General features: G+C 46.0%; 1 protein-coding gene across 2 annotated transcripts in view; it reads right to left on the bottom strand.

Annotated features, from left to right (window-relative positions):
• ECE2 (endothelin converting enzyme 2) overlaps positions 1 to 23968 on the bottom strand; it is a 373266-nt gene that overhangs the window by 63881 nt on the left and 285417 nt on the right. For both annotated transcript variants that reach the window (XM_063916625.1, XM_063916624.1), the window contains exons 4-6: positions 23694 to 23909; positions 21948 to 22072; positions 9819 to 9965 (exon numbers count right to left, since the gene is read on the bottom strand). In XM_063916625.1, coding sequence (XP_063772695.1) covers positions 9819 to 9965; positions 21948 to 22072; positions 23694 to 23909 — 488 coding nt within the window. The remainder of the gene's footprint in view (positions 1 to 9818; positions 9966 to 21947; positions 22073 to 23693; positions 23910 to 23968) is intronic.

Raw genomic sequence — 23968 nt, 5'->3', positions numbered from 1 at the left:
CAGTATACCGGTGCCGGGATCCCGACAGCCGGCATACCGACACTTATTCTCCTTCGTGGGGGTCCACGACCCCCCTGGAGGGAGAATAAAATAGTGTGGCGCGCGAAGCGCCACCGTGCCCGTAGTGTGGCGAGCGCAGCGAGCCCGCAAGGGGCTAATTTGCGCTCGCCACACTGTCGGTAAGCTGGCGGTCGGGCTCCCGGCGCCGGTATGCTGGTCGCCGGGAGCCCGACCGCCGGCATATCGTAGTGAACCCCTTACTGAAACACACACTGACACCGACACTACTTACTGACAGACACTACTTACGTAGCGACACACACACACACAAATCACCCCCAAGACTTACTGACATAGACACCACTTACATAGGAGACCTCAGGGCCTGGTGTGGGCTGCTACTCACATGGTTTTGCATGCCCCCTCAGCTCTGACATCCAGGGACCCAGCTCTCCTAAAAGACAGCACTGCAGCAGCCTCCTGCACAGACCCTTCCCTCTTGCATGAGGCATGTTATTGTTGGGAAGCTGCAGCAGGAGTGGTATGCTGCAGCAAAAACATTTACGTTTTGATGGACAAGTGGGCGGAGCTTCGGATCGGTTCGGGGGCGGAGCCTCGGAGATATCTCAGAGGCTCCGTCCCCATACCCATCCGAAGCCCCGCCCCCTCGCACATCAAAACATAATTGCTTTTGCTGCAGCATACCACTCCTGCTGCAGCTTCCCAACATTAACATGCCTCATGCAAGAGGGGAAGGGTCTTGACAGGAGGCTGCTGTCTCGGAACTATTTGCGTGGCCCCGCCCCTTGCCCGTCCGAAACCCCGCCCCTTGCTCGTCCGAAGCCCCGCCCCCTTGTGACAAGAAGCGGTCGGAACACTGGCTGACCAGTTTGGGGTGGGGGTGGGGGTGAATGGGCAGCCGAAGGAGAGAGTGAGTGAGCTGCTGTATGTGCTGACTGGAAATTTTTTTTTTTTTTCTGTCAGCACTGGCCACTGCCTGCACTGCACTCTGTGGGCCTATTTTCAATGGGGGGCTTGGAGCTGCAGCTCCATCCGCCCCATTGTTAATCCGGCCATGCCTGGGGCTATATATTGAGGTATTTTAGCCAGCCAAGGTGTTTTTATTGCTGCCTCAGGGCGCCCCCCCCCCCAGCGCCCTGCACCCTCAGTGACCGGAGTGTGAAGTGTGTGAGAGGAGCAATGGCGCACAGCTGCAGTGCTGTGCGCTACCTTGGTGAAGACAGAGTCTTCATGCCGCCGATTTTCCGGACCATCTTCTTGCTTCTGGCTCTGTAAGGGGGACGGCGGCGCGGCTCCGGGACCGAACATCAAGGCTGGGCCTGCGGTCGATCCCTCTGGAGCTAATGGTGTCCAGTAGCCTAAGAAGCCCAATCCGGCTGCAAGCAGGCGAGTTCGCTTCTTCTCCCCTTAGTCCCTCGCTGCAGTGAGCCTGTTGCCAGCAGGTCTCACTGAAAATAAAAAAATCTAAGACTATTACTTTCTAAGAGCTCAGGAGAGCCCCTAGTGTGCATCCAACCTCGGCCGGGCACGAAATCTAACTGAGGCTTGGAGGAGGGTCATAGTGGGAGGAGCCAGTGCACACCAGGTAGTCTAAGATCTTTCTAGAGTGCCCAGCCTCCTTCGGAGCCCGCTATTCCCCATGGTCCTTACGGAGTTCCCAGCATCCACTAGGACGTCAGAGAAATAGAATTACCGGTGAGTAAATTCTTATTTTCTCTGACGTCCTAGTGGATGCTGGGAACTCCATAAGGACCATGGGGATTATACCAAAGCTCCCAAACGGGCGGGAGAGTGCGGATGACTCTGCAACACCGAATGAGAGAACTCCAGGTCCTCCTCAGCCAGGGTATCAAATTTATAGAATTTTGCAAATGTGTTTGCCCCTGACCAAGTAGCAGCTCGGCAAAGTTGTAAAGCCGAGACCCCTCGGGCAGCCGCCCAAGATGAGCCCACCTTCCTTGTGGAATGGGCATTGACAGATTTTGGCTGTGGCAGGCCTGCCACAGAATGTGCAAGCTGAATTGTATTACAAATCCAACGAGCAATAGTCTGCTTAGAAGCAGGAGCACCCAGCTTGTTGGGTGCATATAGGATAAACAGCGAGTCAGATTTTCTGACTCTAGCCGTTCTGGAAACATATATTTTCAGTGCCCTGACAACGTCTAGCAACTTGGAGTCCTCCAAGTCCCTAGTAGCCGCAGGCACCACAATAGGCTGGTTCAGGTGAAACGCTGACACCACCTTTGGGAGAAACTGGGGACGAGTCCTCAATTCTGCCCTATCCATATGGAAAATCAGATAAGGGCTTTTACAGGACAAAGCCGCCAATTCTGATACTCGCCTGGCAGAAGCCAAGGCCAATAACATAACCACCTTCCACGTGAGATATTTCAGATCCACGTTTTTTAGTGGTTCAAACCAATGTGATTTTAAGAAACTCAACACCACGTTGAGATCCCAAGGTGCCACAGAGGGCACAAACGGGGGCTGAATATGCAGCACTCCTTTAACAAATGTCTGAACTTCAGGTACTGAAGCTAGTTCTTTTTGAAAGAAAATCGACAGAGCCAAGATCTGTACCTTAATGGAGCCCAGTTTTAGGCCCATATTTACTCCTGCTTGCAGGAAATGCAGAAATCAACCTAGTTGAAATTCCTCCGTTGGGGCCTTTTCGGCCTCACACCATGCAACATACTTCCGCCATATGCGGTGATAATGAGTTGCTGTGACCTCTTTCCTGGCTTTAATAAGCGTAGGAATGACTTCCTCCGGAATGCCCTTTTCCTTCAGGATCCGGCGTTCAACCGCCATGCCGTCAAACGCAGCCGCGGTAAGTCTTGGAACAGACAGGGCCCCTGCTGTAGCAGGTCTTGTCTGAGCGGCAGAGACCACGGGTCCTCTGAGATCATCTCTTGAAGTTCCGGGTACCACGCTCTTCTTGGCCAATCCGGAACCACGAGAATTGTGTTTACTCCTCGCTTTCTTAGTATTCTCAATACCTTTGGTATGAGAGGTAGAGGAGGGAACACATAAACTGACCGGTACACCCACGGTGTCACTAGAGCGTCCACAGCTATCGCCTGAGGGTCTCTTGACCTGGCGCAATACCTCTCTAGTTTTTTGTTTAGGCGGGACGCCATCATGTCCACCTGTGGACGACCCCATTGATTTACAATCATTTGGAAGACTTCTGGATGAAGTCCCCACTCTCCCGGGTGGAGGTCGTGCCTGCTGAGAAAGTCTGCTTCCCAGTTGTCCACTCCCGGGATGAACACTGCTGACAGTGCAAGTACATGATTCTCCGCCCATCGGAGAATTCTTGTGGCTTCTGCCATTGCCATCCTGCTTCTTGTGCCGCCCTGTCGATTCACATGGGCGACTGCCGTGATGTTGTCTGACTGGATCAGCACCGGCTGGTGTAGGAGCAGGGATTTTGCTTGACTTAGGGCATTGTAAATGGCCCTTAGTTCCAGAATATTTATGTGAAGGGCAGTCTCCTGACTTGACCATAGTCCTTGGAAGTTTCTTCCCTTTGTGACTGCCCCCCAGCCTCGTAGGCTGGCATCCGTGGTCACCAGGACCCAGTCCTGTATGCCGAATCTGCGGCCCTCCAGAAGATGAGCACTCTGCAGCCACCACAGAAGAGACACCCTGGTTCTTGGGGACAGGGTTATCAAGCGATGCATCTGAAGATGCGATCCGGACCACTTGTCCAACAGGTCCCACTGAAAAATTCTGGCATGGAACCTGCCGAATGGAATTGCTTCGTAAGAAGCTACCATCTTTCCCAGGACCCGCGTGCAGTGATGCACCGATACCTGTTTTGGTTTTAGGAGGTCTCTGACTAGAGAAGACAACTCCCTGGCTCTCTCCTCCGGGAGAAACACTTTTTTCTGGACTGTGTCCAGAATCATTCCCAGGAACATTAGACGTGTCGTGGGGACCAGCTGTGACTTTGGGATATTCAGAATCCAGCCGTGCTGGCGCAGCACTTCCTGAGATAGTGCTACTCCCACTAACAACTGTTCCTTGGATCGTGCCTTTATTAGGAGATCGTCCAAGTATGGGATAATTAAAACTCCCTTTTTTCGAAGGAGTATCATCATTTCCGCCATAACCTTGGTAAATACCCTCGGTGCCGTGGAGAGTCCAAACGGCAGCGTCTGGAATTGGTAATGGCAATCCTGTACCACAAATCTGATATACTCCTGGTGAGGATGGTAAATGGGGACATGCAGGTAAGCATCCTTGATGTCCAGGGATACCATGTAATCCCCCTCGTCCAGGCTTGCAATAACCGCCCTGAGCGATTCCATCTTGAACTTGAATTTTTTTATGTATGTGTTCAAGGATTTCAAATTTAAAATGGGTCTCACCGAACCGTCCGGTTTCGGCACCACAAATAGTGTGGAATAGTAACCCCGGCCTTGTTGAAGTAGGGGTACCCTGATTATCACCTGCTGGGAATACAGCTTGTGAATCGCTGCTAGCACCGCCTCCCTGTCTGAGGGAGCAATCGGCAAGGCAGATTTTAGGAACCGGTGGGGTGGAGCCGCCTCGAATTCCAGCTTGTATCCCTGAGATACTATTTGAAGGATCCAGGGATCCACCTGTGAGCGAGCCCACTGATCGCTGAAATTCATGAGGCGGGCCCCCACCGTACCTGGCTCCGCCTGTGGAGCCCCACCGTCATGCGGCGGACTTGGAAGAGGAAGCGGGGGAGGACTTTTGTTCCTGGGAACCTGCTGTTTGCTGCAGCCTTTTTCCCCTACCTCTGCCTCTAGACAGAAAAGACCCTCCTTTTCCCCGCTTGTTTTTCTGGGTCCGAAAGGACTGAACCTGATAAAATGGCGCCTTCTTAGGCTGTGAGGGGACATGGGGTAAAAATGCTGACTTCCCAGACGTTGCTATGGAAACTAGGTCGGAGAGGCCATCCCCAAATAATTCCTCCCCTTTATAAGGCAAAACTTCCATGTGCCTTTTGGAATCTGCATCTCCAGTCCACTGGCGAGTCCATAAGCATCTCCTAGCAGAGATGGATAATGCACTTACTTTAGATGCCAGCCGGCAGATTTCCCTCTGTGCATCTCTCATGTATAAGACTGAGTCTTTGATATGGTCAATTGTTAGCAGAATCGTGTCTCTGTCTAATGTGTCAATATTTTCTGACAGTTTATCTGACCATGCAGCGGCAGCACTGCACATCCATGCTGACGCAATAGCTGGTCTAAGTATAATGCCTGAGTGTGTATATACAGACTTCAGGATCGCCTCCTGCTTTCTATCAGCAGGTTCCTTAAGGGCGGCCGTATCCTGGGACGGTAGTGCCACCTTTTTAGACAAACGTGTGAGCGCTTTATCCATCCTAGGGGGTGTTTCCCAACGTAACCTATCCTCTGGCGGGAAAGGGAACGCCATTAGTATCTTCTTAGGAATTACCAATTTCTTATCAGGGGAAGCCCACGCTTCTTCACACACTTCATTTAATTCATCTGACGGGGGAAAAACTACAGGTAGTTTTTTCTCCCCAAACATAATACCCTTTTTTGTGGTACCTGGATGTAAATCAGAAATATTTAACACCTCTTTCATTGCCTCAATCATGCAGTGAATGGCCTTAACGGGCATTAAATTTGACTCATCGTCGTCGACACTGGTGTCAGTATCCGTGTCGACATCTACTTGTGCCATCTGAGATAGCGGGCGTTTCAGAGCCCCTGATGACTTTTGAGACACCTGGACAGGCACGAGCTGAAGACTCGGCTGTCCCACAGTCGGCATGTCGTCAAATTTTTTATGTAAGGAGTCTATACGTGCACTCATTTCCTGCCATAAACTCATCCACTCAGGTGTCTGCCCCCCAGGGGGTGACATCCCTGCTAAAGGCATCTGTTCCCCCTCCACATCATTATCCTCCTCAAACATGTCGACACAGCCGTACCGACACACTCCACACACACAGGGAATGCTCAAACAGAGGACAGGACCCACAAAAAGCCCTTTGGGGGGACAGAGTAAGAGTATGCCAGCACACACCAGAGCGCTATATATATACAGGGACTAACTGAGTTATGTCCCTAATAGCTGCTTTTCAATAAAATATATATATACTGCCAAATTTAATGCCCCCCCCTCTCTTTTCCCTCTTACTGGTACTGTAGATTGCAGGGAAGAGCCAGGGAGCTTCCTTCCAGCGGAGCTGTGAGGGAAAAATGGCGCCAGTGTGCTGAGGAGATAGGCTCCGCCCCTTTTTTGCGGCCTATTCTCCCGCTTTTTATGGAATTCTGGCAGGGGTATTTACCTCATATATAGCCCCTGGGGCTATATATTGAGGTATTTTAGCCAGCCAAGGTGTTTTTATTGCTGCCTCAGGGCGCCCCCCCCCAGCGCCCTGCACCCTCAGTGACCGGAGTGTGAAGTGTGTGAGAGGAGCAATGGCGCACAGCTGCAGTGCTGTGCGCTACCTTGGTGAAGACAGAGTCTTCATGCCGCCGATTTTCCGGACCATCTTCTTGCTTCTGGCTCTGTAAGGGGGACAGCGGCGCGGCTCCGGGACCGAACATCAAGGCTGGGCCTGCGGTCGATCCCTCTGGAGCTAATGGTGTCCAGTAGCCTAAGAAGCCCAATCCGGCTGCAAGCAGGCGAGTTCGCTTTTTCTCCCCTTAGTCCCTCGCTGCAGTGAGCCTGTTGCCAGCAGGTCTCACTGAAGATAAAAAAATCTAAAACTATTACTTTCTAAGAGCTCAGGAGAGCCCCTAGTGTGCATCCAACCTCGTCCGGGCACGAAATCTAACTGAGGCTTGGAGGAGGGTCATAGTGGGAGGAGCCAGTGCACACCAGGTAGTCTAAGATCTTTCTAGAGTGCCCAGCCTCCTTCGGAGCCCGCTATTCCCCATGGTCCTTACGGAGTTCCCAGCATCCACTAGGACGTCAGAGAAAATTACTTATTTGTTATTTAATCGAGCCAAATATTAAGTAACTGGTGTAATGCCCTTAAGCAGTAATGACCTCAATCAAATGTTTATAGTAAGCGTTGATCAGCCTGTACATCGGCTTGGCAAAATATTGGGCCCAATTCAGACCTGATCACAGCGTACGGATCGTAATGCGCAGACGCGAGGCCAAACTGCGAAAAAATCCTGCATCTTTTCTGATCGCTAGGTGTATGCAGATTGAGTGACAGGAAGTGAACGTTTGGGGGTGGTAACTGGCAATTTTCTGGGAGTGTCAGGAAAAACGCAAGCGTTCCCAATAGTTTTCAAGGAGGGTATGTGATGTAAGCTCTGGCCCGATCAGCGTGTTTTTTTTTGCACTGTAGGAGTAAGTCCTGGGCTACGCACAGACAGCACAGACTGGAAAAATCCTTTGATGGAGAGTTAGTTGCGAACAGATTTGCAGTTACCGGCGTATGCAAAGCTTTTCGCATGGCCTAAGCAGACTTGCACGCAGCAGATTTTCACTCTGACTGGGCCAAGACTATCCGATCGCAAACCTCTGCAAATTCGCAGAGGTGCGATCAGTTCTGAATTTGGCCCTTTGTCTCTTTCCTCCATATAGAACTGCTTCATCTACTGGATTTCTATTGTACTTACGTCTGGACTAGATGCTTCCAAAACACAAGAATCTTCTGCTTCTATATATTTGTACATTGACTTCTGCTTAGGGTAGGTTTTATTGTCCTATTAATTATGGTAAGCTATACTGGTCCCATGGCAGCAAAACAGGGATGCGGTCCAGATCCCATCGATTGAAATTCCGACAGTCAGAATGCCTCCATGGCATCCCATCATATCCCGACGGTAAGTACTGGGGTTAGGGTTAGACACTGCGGGGGGTGGCGGCTTAAGTTTAGGCTGCAGGGAGGGTGGTTAGGGTTAGGCTGTGGGAAGGGATGGTTAGGGTTAGGCTGCGGGAGGGGGGTTAGTGTTAGTATTAGCGTTAAAATACTCACTGGAAACCATTGGGATTTTGAATGTCTGGAGAACATTCTGACCACCAGTATTTCAACCGCCGGGATATTGATACCATCCCGCAAAACAGCCCCAAACCATGATACTGCCACCAGCGTCTTCCATAATTGGCATAAGTTTCTTATATTGAAATGTAATATTTGGTTTCTCCAAACATAGGTGATTATTCAGACTCAGTAGCAGTTTTGCTAAAATAGCAAGACTGCTACTGATAAAATCGCATACTGGGGCCACCCAGCACAGGGCAAATCTGCACAGTAGCGCTGTCTTGCGATGCGATCAAAATGAAATTGCGATCGCATCACAAAACCTGGGAAATAGAGGTAGACCCCTGCATGCGCAGCCAGGCTGTGTATGCAAGCACACCACTGCCATGTTTCCCGTTGCAGGAAACGCAGGCAACGTCATCCAGCCGCCCCCAAAACGCCCATGGCATGCCTGAGTTTCCTGCACCACTCCCCATCAACGCCGCGTCGACGCCCCCGACCACCTGCAGCCTGTCAATCACATTGCAAATGCATCCTTCAGGGATGCGGACCATTGTGACCACCCACGCGCACAATGCAATAACATCGCAATAACCGGCTGTCTGTGATTTTAGCAAAATACCGATCACCTATGAGTGTTTATCATTTAAGCTTAAAAAATTATATTTTGGAACAATCCACATAAGACTCTTCCAGTCAGTGGCATATGTGGCATATGTGTAATGAAATACGTGATAAATGTCAAGCAGCCATTGGGGGATTGCATAGGCAAATCCCTAACCTCCAGATGGAACACTGGAAATAAAGAAGATCCAACAAAGTTGTAATGGAATGCATTACATGCACATGTAACACTGATTTTTCAAACAAATGAATTATATAATAAATGTAAATGGAATGACTTTTAAACACATAGTGGATATTCTTACCAAAGCTGAAGACAACATTTTGGTCTCTTTATACAGTTTATTATTGTCTGCCAGGAGGTATACTACCGTAAATTACTTTATTAGATTTATTGCAGTTTTATTGTATTTCATGTTGAGTATGAAATAACGATAGCCAGGATGCAGGCTGTCAGTATACCGATAGCGGCATCCCGGCCACCAGTATGCCGGCAGCGGGGCGAGCACTAGTAAGCCCCTTGCGGGTTCGCTGCGCTTGCCATGCTGCGGGCACTGTGGCTCAATGCACTCACCGCAGGTTATATTCTCCCTCTATGGGTGTCGTGGACACCCACAGAGGGAGAATACCCTGTCTCACTGGTATTCCAGCGCCGGCATTGTACCGCAGTGCGGGATTCCGGCGTCGGCATTGTGATTGCCAGGATCCCATGCGGCGTTATCTTAACCGTTTCCTGTATTTTCCTATACAGACCTTGTTATTTGTTTTGTTTTTCTTATTGACAGCAAAGACAGAACTAAAGGTGGGTACACACTGATAGATATATCTGCAGATCAATTGATCGGCAGATATATCTATGGACGGATCGGGCAGTGTGTTGAGCATACACACTGGCCGATCCATCGGGGACTGACGTCATGAACTGGGCGGGCGTGTACACACGCGACAGCAAGGCTGAGAAAGCTTAAGATTACCTATCCTGCTGTCACAGATGCACATCGCTACTAATGGTTGCGATGTTCATCTGAGAATCTGACATGCGATCACATCGCAAATGCAGGGAGGAGGTGGTATGCACCTCCTCCTGCATTTGCATTGCTAAGGACTGCAATTGCAAAGCTACTGCAAGCAGCTTTGCATTTGCAATCCTTATCACCTCCTTTGTTCTTAACTACTGACCTTTTGCATTCTCATCTTGTCTCACTAGCATATATACCTGGATTATGTTGCTGTTTGAGCTCTTGGAGTCTGCGCTTACAAAGACACTGAAAAATGGGGTTGCCCGGTAGGTCCCTGAGACAGTCTTCAGCATAGCCATAAAGTTCTCACCACGCCAATTACTGGAAATGTTCCAGCCACCGACCTTAATGCATAAAAGACAAAAGAAAAATTGACAATATAAGTGGGGAATGTGTACGTTTAGGGATAAATCTCAACAAATTGACACTAGAAGAAAAACTATAGTGTATTCCAGAAATAACACAGTAACACGAATATCTATACACAACGACAATCTGAATGCTTATTCAAAAATAAAAGTTTTTTAATGAAATTAAGGAGGAAATGTATGGTACAAGTCTACAAAACTTATATAGTTTGGTAGATGCTCAATTAGCTTAGTGATATCATTCAGGTGCTTGAAAGGGAGTGGTATTTCTGAGCAAGAAAAAAAAGGCATTTTGTTTCCCCCAGCACACTGAATGATAACAGTAACCAGATGTAAATCCCACATAATAATAGAATTCAGAGTTCTTCGTTACATATATTTGCGCAAATGTATGGTTAAGCCCCAAAGCCGCACCAAGGCGTCTCTGTATATTTGGGGTCCCTAGCGCTATATCTAAGTGCAGGGTGTGGCACCCCAAAATACCAGCATAAGCCAGAAGGCCCATGGCAGCATACCAGTGAAAAAACTATAGTGTTAATAAATTAATGTTAGGAAGCCGAAGCTATGAAGAGGGTGATACAAAAATGAGATGTAATTAAAATGAAGAAATAGTGTTAAAGTAATTAGTGTGTGAAAAGTGTTAATAGAATGTAAAGGTATGCCACACTTAAACCATCCAGCTCAGCCAGTCCAGAGGCACCACACCTCCATTACCCCAATCTGGGTCTATGATTAACCAGCAGGGAGCCACATGATAATGGCTCCCTACTTAAATATATCTAAGCTAAGAGCTACCTACCTTGGAGCAACCCCATAAGGCTCCATATGGCATGTCAGGGCCTGCACCTCCTCCTAATGCAGGAACCTCTCTGCCTCTCACAACAGACATATATAGTGGTAGATGCTCAATTAGCTTAGTGATATCATTCAGGTGCTTGAAAGGGAGGGGTTTTTCTGAGCAAGAAAAAAAGGCATTTTGTTTCCTCCAGCACACTGAATGATAACAGTAACCAGATGTAAATCCCACATAATAATAGAATTCAGAGATCTTCGTTACATATATTTGCGCAAATGTATGGTTAAGCCCCAAAGCCGCATCAAGGCGTCTCTGTATATTTGGGGTCCCTAAAATACCAGCATAAGCCAGAAGGCCCATGGCAGCACTATATATGTCTGTTGTGAGAGGCAGAGAGTAGGATGCCATTATCATGTGGCTCCCTGCTGGTTAATATTAGACCCAGATTGGGGTAATGGAGGTGTGAGTTGTGGTGCCTCTGGACTGGCTGAGCTGGATGGCTAAAGTGTGGCATACCTTTACATTCTATTAACACTTTTCACACACTAATTACTTTAACACTATTTCTCTATTTTAATTACATCTCATTTTTGTATCACCCTCTTCATAGCTTCGGCTTCCTAACATTAATTTATTAACACTATAGTTTTTTCACTGGTATGCTGCCATGGGCCTTCTGGCTTATGCTGGTATTTTGGGGTGCCACACCCTGCACCTAGATATAGCGCTAGGGACCCCAAATATACAGAGACGCCTTGGTGCGGCTTTGGGGCTTAACCATACATTTGCGCAAATATATGTAACGAAGAACTCTGAATTCTATTATTATGTGGGATTTACATCTGGTTACTGTTATCATTCAGTGTGCTGGGGGAAACAAAATGCCTTTTTTTCTTGCTCAGAAATTCCCCTCCCTTTCAAGCTCCTGAATGATATCACTAAGCTAATTGAGCATCTACCAAACTATATATGTCTGTTGTGAGAGGCAGAGAGGTTCCTGCATTAGGAGGAGGTGCAGGCCCTGACATGCCATATGGAGCATTATGGGGTTGCTCCAAGGTAGGTAGCTCTTAGCTTAGATATATTTAAGTAGGAAGCCATTATCATGTGGCCCCCAGCTGGTTAATCATAGACCCAGATTGGAGTAATGGAGGTGTGAGGTGTGGTGCCTCTGTACTGGCTGAGCTGGATGGCTTAAGTGTGGCATACCTTTACATCCTATTAACACTTTTCACACACTAATTACTTTAACACTATTTCTCCATTTTAATTACATCTCATTTTTGTATCACCCTCTTTATAGCTTCGGCTTCCTAACATTAATTTATTAACACTGTAGTTTTTTCACTGGTATGCTGCTATGGGCCTTCTGGCTTATGCTGGTATTTTGGGGTGCCACAACCTGCACCTAGATATAGCGCTATGGACCCCAAATATACAGAGACGCCTTGATGCGGCTTTGGGGCTTAACCATACATTTGCGCAAATATATGTAATGAAGATTTCTGAATTCTATTATTATGTGGGATTTACATCTGGTTACTGTTATCATTCAATGTGCTGGGGGAAACAAAATGACAAGTCTACAAAACTGCAGATACTTTGGCGTTTTAGCAACAAAATTCAAATTAGTAAAAAAAAAATCTAAAGATTACACCAAACATATCGCTGCTTTAAATCCCCAAAAAAGCTGCAAAATCAACAAAAAGATGTGAATGTTTACAGTCTAATATTCTATTAATCCCTAGCAGAAGCACCTGCAGCAGTTGCAGACAGGGAGTACTAATCCTGCCGCTGAATAAGCAGTACCCACAATGACTGTAGGACAGATGCCTTCTACTCCATAGTTACCAACTTCCCTCTAAGCGTCACCAGCAGCAGTCAAAACCTTCTCTTCCTCTTTCACTCTTTGTAGCCCAGGACCAGACATGCTGGTTCATCTTACATCCATCACCCTTAAATACATCTCCCTCATGTGCTGTGTTCTGGATCTGACTTCATGTCCCATGTCAAATGCACCTGGTAGATACAAATGGCATCCCACTGAAAGTATACTGTAAGATGACCCCCAATTACCAGTACTTCCCGAACACCTGTAAAAGACAGGTCAGTTTACAGGAATGAGGCCCTGAAGCAAGCAGGCACTTCCACCCTTAGGGCCTGATTATCAGTTGGATGCTTCTACGTCTGTTTCTATGGCTGCTTTTCCCTAAGGCTGTGGCTTTGCACTTACTTTCATATGCTAATAAAACATTATGACAAATTGAGAGATGCTTATGTTTTCACAGATGCGTTCCACTCAGTATCACCCCCAAAATGTGCAAACTTTGAAGCTCACTAAAAATATTTTGCAACCTGATGTTACGTAGAAACATAGGATTTGACATCAGGTAAGAACCACTTGGTCCATCTAGTCTGCCCTATACACATGCACATACACACACATACACACTAGGATGAATCTATTTATTTATTTATTTATTTTGTCGAGAGACAATTAACCTACCAGAATATTTTTGCATTGTGGGAGGAAATCCAGGTACCCGGAAGAAAACTACGCAAGAATGGGCAGAGTATACAAACTCCACATAGTTAGGGCCATGGTGGGAATCAAACCTATGATACTGAGGCAGGATCCATAAAAGTGGCTGCACTTCAAGACGCAAAAACCACATCTTGGCACACTTACCTGTGCCATTTCTGAAATAAAAAGTATGTGTCATAATGCCACTCTCCCCAAATCCACACAATCTATTTATTAGATGCTGTTCCACACTTGAATAATAAGAACAAATACACTGACCTGGTGGCCTACTGGGGTCTAGGAGGACCCAGTGGTGTTAGGCTGTAGCATCTTTAGTCCCAAGTCTGAGACTTGAGGAGCTCATAGCTGAGCAAGAGGTCCTATATGTGGCTCAGAATGGTTGTATCGAAGGCTGCCAGAAACCCTGGCTACCCACACTAGCAGGGTGCAGGGCAGCTCCAAAGTGAGCAAGGAGGTGGCATTAGATACTGGTGATAAAGCACTGTAAAGCCCAGACTAAATGGTACCAGACATAAACCTTGTCACTGTTGTTAATTCCCCTTGAGGAGAGATAAGGAAATCAGTATGAATTGATTAAAGAAACGGAAGGCTGAAGTACTCCCCTCCAGGCCTGTGTAAATATAGTATACAACTTGTAACAGTTCTTATAAGAGCTAATTGGGCCAATAAATGCAATTACTAAATCCTGCTTGTTCCTGTGACGACGCTTGATCTCCTCCTGTGACTAACAGATTAAAGCCTTAATCCCCCGCCCCTGCCTGTCCTGTGTTGAGCCCAGCATCCTGTATCAACGCTCAGTCAGCTATCCAGCTGTCCTGAACTAGAGAAGTCAGAAAAGGTACAGGCAGCTCAACTAGGAAAGTGGTGCTGCAGTAGCTACATACTGCACAAGAAGTGTGAGCTGTTCCAGGTGATGGAGAAATAGACTCAAGATGGCAGCAAATATTCTCTTACAACTGGAGACAACCAGTTGTCTGTGCATGGTTGCAGGCTTGGACTGGCCCACAGGGGTACAGGGGAAACCACCGGTGGGCCCTACTGCCTAGGGGCCCACCTCCTGCTCTAAAGGTCAGGTTCTAGACTATGCACTTGAATTATACATTATACATATGTTACCTTATACTGGACTATGGTGTATTTTCTACAGTGCATTGATGTTAGTAATCTGTTATTAATCTGGTACATTATCATGCATGCAGCAGCTGAATTTACTGTATATATTTATGAAGGGCCCCAGACGTTGTACTCTCTAATGGTTAGTCAAACCAATGAGGTGGCAGGCCACACACCCTCAGCAGACTGGCCACACCCCTAAACATGGGCCCCTACCACTGCATTCTCCAGGTGGGCCCTACATGCCCCAGTCCGACACTGCATGGTTGGCTTTACTAAGTGGTACCAGTAGGAGTAATTAGTGATGTCAATAACATCCCATCACAGATCCCAGGAGTAGTATTACTGATAAAATATAGTTCTTAAAAGAGCTGCATCACAGCACTAAAGGTAATGATGATATACAGGCTGATACAAACAGATTGAATAGTTTGTATCGGGCTTTACTAACCTTATTTTTTACATTGGGCAGAGCGTAATCCAGCTCTCTGACCCTTTAAGCAGTCCAGGTGGATTCACTGTTCTTGCACTTGAATGTAGCCCTGACGTGATTTATACATTTAGCATTGTACTAAGTGTCAGAAATGTGTTTTCTCATCTGTCCAAGCATTGCTAAGCTGAGGGGGACCTCAGCCTCCTTTCTACACTAGCACCACAAAGTTTGGACTAGGACATATAAGAGCATATTTATTAATGCTTTTCTGCTGCTATTTTCTGTGGATTTCTGCATTAATTATCCGTTAAATGTATTAACAGGGGTCCCTCTATTTTCTGTTGCAATAGCATTGCCACTTTGATCCCTGAGTCTAGTACCACCTCCAAGCTGAATATGTTCTAACAGACCTTGGAGCAGCAAAATCCTACTGCTGATACCCCTTTCAGACATGCTCCAAAATCCAGGTTTTTTGCACATGAACACGCACCTGGGATTTTGGCATGTCTGACAGGTCCCACCCCGGGAACATGTTCCCGGGTTGTCGACCTTGCAATGACCAGGGTTTTTCCAGGGACTTAAGTCCCGGGTAGACAACCCGGCTTAGGTCTGAAAGGTGTGACCCGGGAATTTGCTCCTGGCTCGCACCTACACAGGGCCGTCTTTTCGTATGGGCTCAATGGGCACTTGCCCAAGGGCCCCAGGAGTATAAGGGCCCTAGGCCGATAGCTGAGGGTCCCCTCTTTCCAGGGGTACAAGATTTTTGAAAATCGGCCCTGGGGAACTAGAGATATCGGACTTCAAAGCAGCGGTCCCCATCCAAGCCTGTTAATTGTTCTTCCCAGCCAGATATCTCGGGTTCTGTCTGACTTAGAGTTTTTCTGATGGTATACTCCAAAAGCTGGGACTCTCTCCTTTTAGTTGGACACTGGCAGCTTGTCTCTACTATTGCCAGAACCAGAGATATCAGCCTTCAAGCAGCTGGTCCTTGCTCCAGCTCCACACGCCTAATATGCAGTTTTATATTTTTGTTGGTAGATTGCTTTGGCTCCTGAACTCTTATCCCCAAGTCCCCAGTACCTTTTGAAAGGTGGGACTCTCTAGTTTTTTATCCAATTCAAAGCTAAGAAATCTATGTCCAGGAACTGGAGATATCTGTGGTCAAGCAAGCTGCCCCCCACCAGAAAATGATGAATATTAAGACCACTCCACTATCTACCCCTCACCTACATATTAAACACCCCCTACCACCCTGGAAGTCATGTGCCGGGGCCCCTTCATTCAGCCCAATGCCCCCTACAGTTTAGTGTTCTCCCTCCCACCCCATCTGTGCAGTAAAGGAGTAATTAGCAGAAATTACTGCTCCAGGTCCTACATGCTGAGCAGAACATAGAACACCCCCTTACCGTCTGCAGGACATCAAAGCTGCTCCACCCACCCCTACCGCTGGAGCATGGGTAGGGGCCCCAGTGCATTGCTGTGCCCAGGGGCCTACATTGCTGTTAAGACGGCCCTGCACCTACATGCCTCTGATTGGCACTGGTCCACTGGGCGGGCAGGGCTGCCTGGAGGGGGCGTGCGCCGGCTGCTGTCCAAGAGAGGCAGCCTGTTGTGGTGAGTGTGTGTGTATGAGTTTCGCATGTGTGTGTATATTACATGTATGTGTGTGTTTGAGTGTGACATGTGTATGTGTAAGACGTGTGTGTGTAAGACATGTACGAGTGTAACGTCTGTGTGTGTGTGACGTACGAGTGTGACGTCTGTGTGACATGTACGGGTGACGTGTGTGTGTGTGTGTGTGTGTGTGTGTGTGTGTGTGTGTGTGTGTGACATGAGAGTAGCCTGGTTTGCCCTGGCTGCCAGGGCAGACCAGGCTTATAGCTAAAAAGGGTCAACCCGGGAATTTCCCAGGTCTCAGGTTTAGTGTGAAAGGGGTGTCCAGCAAAACCCCAGGATTTTCCCGAGTCGTATGTCTGAAAGGGGTATGATTCAGCAAGGAGTATTGCCACTTTCCAGTACCTACTGTATATAAGGAACTTGATCACAAAAGTCCAAACATCTCCAGAGCCCTTTTCTCACGCTAGCTCCTTCAGGGTTTATGTCAGCTCTGCAAAAACCTGCTAGAGGGACATACAATGCTGCTTTCACCGGCTTCCAGCAGTCAAAAGTCAGGAAAATAGGACCAGATACACTCTGGAGCACCAGGGATGTGGGCTACTTGCCTGGAACACCAGCGCAGCAAAGTGTACTGGTGGCAAAAAGTTGTCTGATGTAATTTTCACAATTTATAGAATTAGAAGCATTTAAAACCTCTGCACATTATACTAGTAAAGGGACCTGGCATCATCCCAGTGTGTGCCCGCTGCTATGCCCACCCATCCCATACTCCTACCTCCTCTGGTCTCCAGATAGGCTAAGGTCAGTCCCATCTCCCTAGCAGTGGAGCCATTGGCATGTTGTAGATGGGATAGAACTTAACAACTTTTTATATAGATATTTATACAAGGCTCTATGATATGATATGAATGTACTGACATTCCACCTAGGCATTTGGAGTAATAGCACATGAGGATATAGGTAAACCAGTCACATGGCAAGTGCGAAAGTGGTGTAGGGGACTCTCCACACCTTTATTGTCCATTAAGGTACAATGAAGGTGTTGCTATTATGCTTATATCACACAATACATTTATAAGTCAGGGATACGCATCCTGAAATATTTCAGGGGCAGCACTTGTCAGCCCTCTAATCTTCAAAGGGTTGCATATTACTATTAATCTAAGTAGCAAGTTTTATTAATACATTAAATCAATGAATAATAATAATAATAATAATAATAATAATAATTTTATTTATATAGCACGCTTTCTCCAGCAGGACTCAAGGCGCTTTACAGACATAAAAAACAATGCACATAATACAGAAGATTTCCGTAATACAGCAATTGACAAGCCATACAGACATTAAAATAAAACCTAGATTACACAGTAAGCATAATGCAGGATTGGTGTAGATGTTTTGAGTAATAACTTCCACAGGTTGTGTATTCCACCCTAACAGGGTTTCAGGTGAGGCAGCCATCTAGGGCACACTGTGTAGGATTACCCAGGGTGGAATAGTCCACCCCTAAAAGAGATGACACAAAATGATTGCAGCGTCCTAACGCTCAAAGTAGGGTCCCAACAAAACCGTCAGGTCCATGTATTTTTCATTCCATCCACAAGCGTACCAGATGAGGCAGCCATGTTGGGTGCACTACGAAGGTTACACCATGGGAGATGAGTCATACAAGGGCCAAATGCATGTATGGAAAACTGACACGTGTGTAGAAGTATGGTATACTCTGCATGGAAAGATCCACATGAAGTACACCCTGCCCACGGAGGAACCAAGAAAGACACACCTATCCATAATAACATATCAGCAATACTTTTAATAAATTATTATAAATTATAACAAACAAACCTTGTAACAAAGACAAAGGGTCTGGGGTGTCACGCTCGGCATAAGTTGGGGTTCCGACAACCGAGTTTTGGCTGAAGGGACATGTGAGGAGAGTAAACTAGGTGGCTGAATGTAATTCCTCCTCATGGGGTGGAAGCCAAACTAAGTGTTAACGTTGGCCAGAGGGCGTAAAGAAAAGAAGGACTCCGTAGGAAGATAACTGTAGTTTTAATGAAAAATCAGGCTGTACACAAATATTCGAGAAATAGGAGAAACTGTAAGAATTAGAGTCTATGGTTAAATGACTTGAAGAGTGAAGCTGAGGACCTCCGGTAAAGAAGAACTAAAGACTGTGTTTTATGATTAAAAGACGAGGCTGAAGAACTTGGACTTTGAAGAAATGAAGACGTGGTTTGTGATTGAAAGGCGAGGCTGAAGAACTTGGACTTTGAAGAAATGAAGACGTGGTTTGTGATTGAAAGGCGAGGCTGAAGAACTTGGACTTTGAAGAAAGGAAGACTGTGGTTTGTGATTGAAAGATGAGGCCGAAGAACTTGGACTTTGAAGAAATGAAGACTGTAGTTTGTGATTAAAAGACGAGGCTGAAGAACTTGGACTTTGAAGAAATTAAGACGTCTGCGGGAACCGCCGTTAGCACCTGGAGCTTCTCTACGACTTGGGACCACGTGAGCGCTTCCACGAGTGGCAACGGACTTAGACAGCAGGACTGCAGCAGCGTTTAGGAAACCGATAGATGAGAGCAAACAAGACCAGGGAACCAGAAGTAACCTGGGAGCACAGAGCTGGAGAACCTTTCACAAGGAGGTAACTTGAAGCACTGGCACTCTCCCTCTGAGCCAACCCCCTTTTGTAAGGGGAGAACACGCAGGATTGGCTGGACACAGATTGGGAACTTCATTGGTAATACTCTGGTCTCCAACATGGCTGCCCCCAGCACAGGAGACATACTTAGCTGTTAGCACACAGCTTTAGCCAGCTTCTGTCTCTGACACACTATACTGTGTCACCACTAGAGGACCTTACCGCAGCGATCCCCGCCACAGCGCCCGGCTCTCCAGACCCTCAGCACCCGGCCCTTGACAGCCGCACATCCGTCCAGGAGGACCCGCTGCCGCAGCCGCGCCAACCAGCGGGACGATAACCCATGGGAGCACCCGCCTGAGGTAAGGCTCCGGAACCTGACATGGGGGCCACTAGTGAAGGCTTGAAACCTGTTGCCCATCACTGATATATAGTAAATCAACCTGTCAACAATACTGCCATTGGCAGATCTTTATCCGCATCAGCCGGAGACAAGATCTCCTCCTTGTACATTAAAGAATGTAAGTGAATGACGAGTCACTCTTTCTGATAAGTGTTCAATTCACTTTGCTTTGTTTCTGTATTAAAGTTACATGTACAGTTGCAGAAAAGCTTTGAAAATGGGCTTCAAACTTAAAAGTGAAAACAAGTTTTGTCATTGCTTTTAACAGACAGAATTTTCAGCCCTGATAATTGGTATCTACTCAATGAGGGTCATTCCGAGTTGATCGTAGCTGTGCTAAATTTAGCACAGCTACGATCATCTTCCCTGACATGCGGGAGGACGCCCAGCACAGGGCTAGTCCGCCCCGCATGTCAATCCAGCTCCCCTCCCCCCCCCCCGCCCCGCACAAATGCAAAAGCATTGCACAGCGGCGATGCTTTTGTATTTCAGGAGTAACTCCCGGCCAGCGCAGCTCCTGCGGCTGGCCGGGAGTTGTTTGCCCGCAGCGGCTGCGTGAGACGTCACACAGTCACCGCGGCCCGCCCCCCCAACGGTCCAGCCATGCCTGCGTTGGCCGGACCGCGCCTCCTAAACGCCACCGTTCAGCCCCCTCCCGCCCAGCGCAGTTCCAGCGCATGGTGCAGTTCCGACCCGATCGCTGTGCTGCGACAAACTGCAGCAATCGATCGGGTCGAAATGACCCCCAATAGGCGGTATCCTATTAAATGTGGTGATTTGGCGCACAATAACACTGGGCTTTTTAGTCCAATTATACTATCACGCTATCCAATTACAGCCCGTTTTACTGTGTGGTAAATCACCCATTATTGGGCGATAACACATGGGATCCGGGATACGTTTCGGATCCAATGTGTTATCGGCTAAAAACAGGTCTTCTGGGACTGCCTGGGGCACGCGAAGCAAAATCCCCAATAAGTTCCGGCTTACGAGGATAATTGGATAGTCCACGGGAATCTATTAGCTGTGGTAATTCATGGGCAAGCACTGAATCTGGCCTCCATCGACATGTATCAATTACCAAGGACCTTGGTGATACCAAGAGTCTTGGTTAACCACTTACCTGGCTAATATTTTTTCCATAAATGTCCCAAAAATTTGTAGATTTGATTTTTTTATTATCAAATTATGTAAATAAGAGCTAATTTAAACCAAATTCAGTATAATTTTATTAAATATTCAGATTTTTTAGCAAACTAATATTGAATAAGGGTTAAATAGCTCTCAAATTATTTACATAATTTGATTATTTAAGAAATCAATAATTTTGGGGACAAAAAAAAAAATGGTTTTATACAGTTAAAAACAAATGTACACACCCACCACAAACTTTGTTTTTTTTTAAACTGTAAAAACCATAATTTTTATTCCACTTCTTGCAGGACTGTTAAGATCATCCAGCAGCATGGGAGAATGTTTAGGATTGCCCATCAATCATTGCTGGGAGGGAAAAAGACTAGGGTGAGGCAAGGCTGCTGCAGTGCAGCCACCCATGGCTGTTTGGTAATCTTTTGCAACACCTGTAGCTGGGAGAGTGAAGGGAAGTTGCAGCTTCCCTGATCCACCTGAACTCGGGATGCAGGAAGACTGTCTGTGTTCCTGCAGCTGTGAGTGGGTGACCCATTTGGTACTGCCCCCTTCTGTAGATAGCCTGGCTGGCAGGAGGAGGCTGAGGGTGGTTTCTGCAGCAACTGAGGATCAGCCAGGTGACAGGCTCCTCTGACATGGTCTCATCAGATGCGATGGTGTCAGAGAAAGCTTAACCAGGCATGGGTCACATGAGATGCAGCCACACCTAGCAAGTGGTTAAGCCCTCTAAGAAATGGGCCTTAACAATCTCTTGGTGCACCTGGTGGTGGAGAGAAATTACAACTTTCAGGAAACCCACCTGAAGAAAGTCTATACTTGGCTACTTTAGTGACTCTTTTGGCACTCTTGCTAGTCTTGAGGCCTTCTGCTTGCCAACCAGCACATCTAGTTTCAATATTGATGAAATTTAATAGTTTAAAAAATAAAAATCTAAATGTTAAAAACAAAACAAAACAAAAACGTATTCTTTTACAATGTTACTTCAGGAGAAAATGTTGTTTTTTTAAATTTAAATATTAAAGCTTTATTTTTCAATGTTATTTTTGCAGAACCTTTGACATTTTTTCTAAATAATTTTGTATTGCCAGAGCTAGGTACGTTAGCAGGCAAACTGGCCAGCTGGGCCAAAAACAAATGTTTAGGTCGTTTGTCCCTATTGTAAGTAAACCCTTTATTTTTGATATAGCTGGATTCTGCAGAAAGAAAGTGTGTCAAGTTCTCCTACTTCAAATTGTTAACAAAATATGTGTCACCTTCTTTATCAGATCGGTGAGGGGTTTCTCTCTTAGCTCCTCAATTTTCTGCTCCTTCAGACAGGAGAGGTAAAAACGTTGTGTCTTCATCTCTGCCTCACTGCTGGAGTTAAATGTAGCATTCTCTGCATTGGGAACAGGAAGAGTAATGCATCAGGCAAAATACTGTATTTTACTCACATACCTAGAATCATACACAATCTTCCCTCCCCGCTACAGAATACACTAAAGTGAGCAAGTATAAGTAGTTATACTTTTCTGTTGGCTTGAGGGAGTGACATTTAAAGCACTGGTGTGTTGCCCTCTACCATTGATGTATACCTGACTACTCTCCTAGAATGTATGGGAGACCCATACATTTGGACAACTCTTCAGTGAACTGTCTACTTTTTCAGTAATGGAGACAGGTCTGTGATTTCACACTTGCGGCTTAATGATTAAATTGTGTTATAGGGACAGGTGCCTTACCCGGATCTCCCAGAAATCTTATTAATAAAGTAGATAAGGATGCACTGATGCATCTGCTGAACAAGACCTATTTTTTTGTGCTTGCATGAATAATCCATTTTGCTACTAGAAGTGCTAAAACCTCTGTGTATTCCTTTACTAGAGAAGCCCTATCTAGTGTTTCCCATCAATTGACTGAGCAACTTGCAAACAACAAAATAAAACAGTATTTAAACAGAATTGATATAAAAATATATATATTTTTAAATTAATGCATTAAAATAAATGCTTTAGCTTGAGGAAAAAAATATTGGTTTTGCAAAGTTACCTCCATCATGAGATGTCGACAAAAAAAGTGCTATGGCAGCAGTGTTTGTTAAGGCATGGTAACTCTTTGCAGGCACAGTTATCACTGGAAATTACAATGCTATTACTGGTGTTAACTGTTTTCATAAATTGTGTGTGTCCTATAGCCGGTGAAAACCCGCATTTCCATTAGCAATAGGGATCTTCGCCTGTTGATAGATACCTAATACTTATGTATTTTTTTTAAATGATTTCTGAGCATCTGTCTTTTTTATTATTATAAGTATCACATATCAACATTTGTTTTAGCAGCAGGTGAGTTTGCTTTAATCGACAGGGACCTGTGGTTCTGGTGGTAATTACATGTGAATAAACATCCTCCCAGCACATATAGCTGTGTATTTTCTAAGAAATAGACAGATTGTCTACTCCATGATGAAGAGGTAATTAAATGTATTGTGCCACAGAACCATTAACTATGTTTTCCTAAATATGGGACATCTGCTTGTCAACTTTTTTTTTAATAAGTTTACTGAGGTCACAAAAAGTAATAGTTGCAATATATAAAATATTATTGATGAGGTGTCATTAATAAAACTCCTGTAATTTTCTCTATAGATGGGAGGCAATTTTAATTATATCAAATGCTGATATTTTATTTTCCTTCTAAGTAAATCCTGTCTTAGACACTTAACACTTTATTGAGCAATCTTCATTTTGTATATCTCTGTAACAAAGGCAACCAATCAGATAATGGTTTTCATTATCTAACATCCATCTGCATAGTATACTGTATATTATATATCTTACATTGTCACGTTTGCAATTTATATGAAAATATTTTGTATTGTTGGCACTTGCATTTCACCTTTGCCTCTCTTCCATGCTGCTATATCCAAATCTACCCCTCTCTTTATCTTTTCTACCTTTCTTGTTTTCCCCATCTACCATCTTGATACATTGGTTTCATTTTCTCTGTCTAGAATTTCTCACCAAGTATATGTTTCAGCACAGCCTGGTTTTGGTCCCAGATACTGTTGAATGTGTTCCATCTTGACCGGCCATCAGGCAGTGGGTTCCTCTTCATCCAGCCTCCACAGGAGTACTGATAGAAGTCTTGACATGGGTCCACCTCCTTATCCAGGGAATCAAGTATACGGCCAGCTACAGAAACACATGCCTCTGAGAGGCACAGCGAACGTGACTTGTCTGAGGATCAGAAGAAGTGAGAAGGCCTTACAATGCAGCAATGATTGCTACAGCAGTTT

This window comes from Pseudophryne corroboree, chromosome 4 (genome assembly GCF_028390025.1).
Source record: "Pseudophryne corroboree isolate aPseCor3 chromosome 4, aPseCor3.hap2, whole genome shotgun sequence".
Lineage (NCBI taxonomy): Eukaryota > Metazoa > Chordata > Amphibia > Anura > Myobatrachidae > Pseudophryne > Pseudophryne corroboree.
This window is presented reverse-complemented; position numbering and strand designations above follow the sequence as displayed.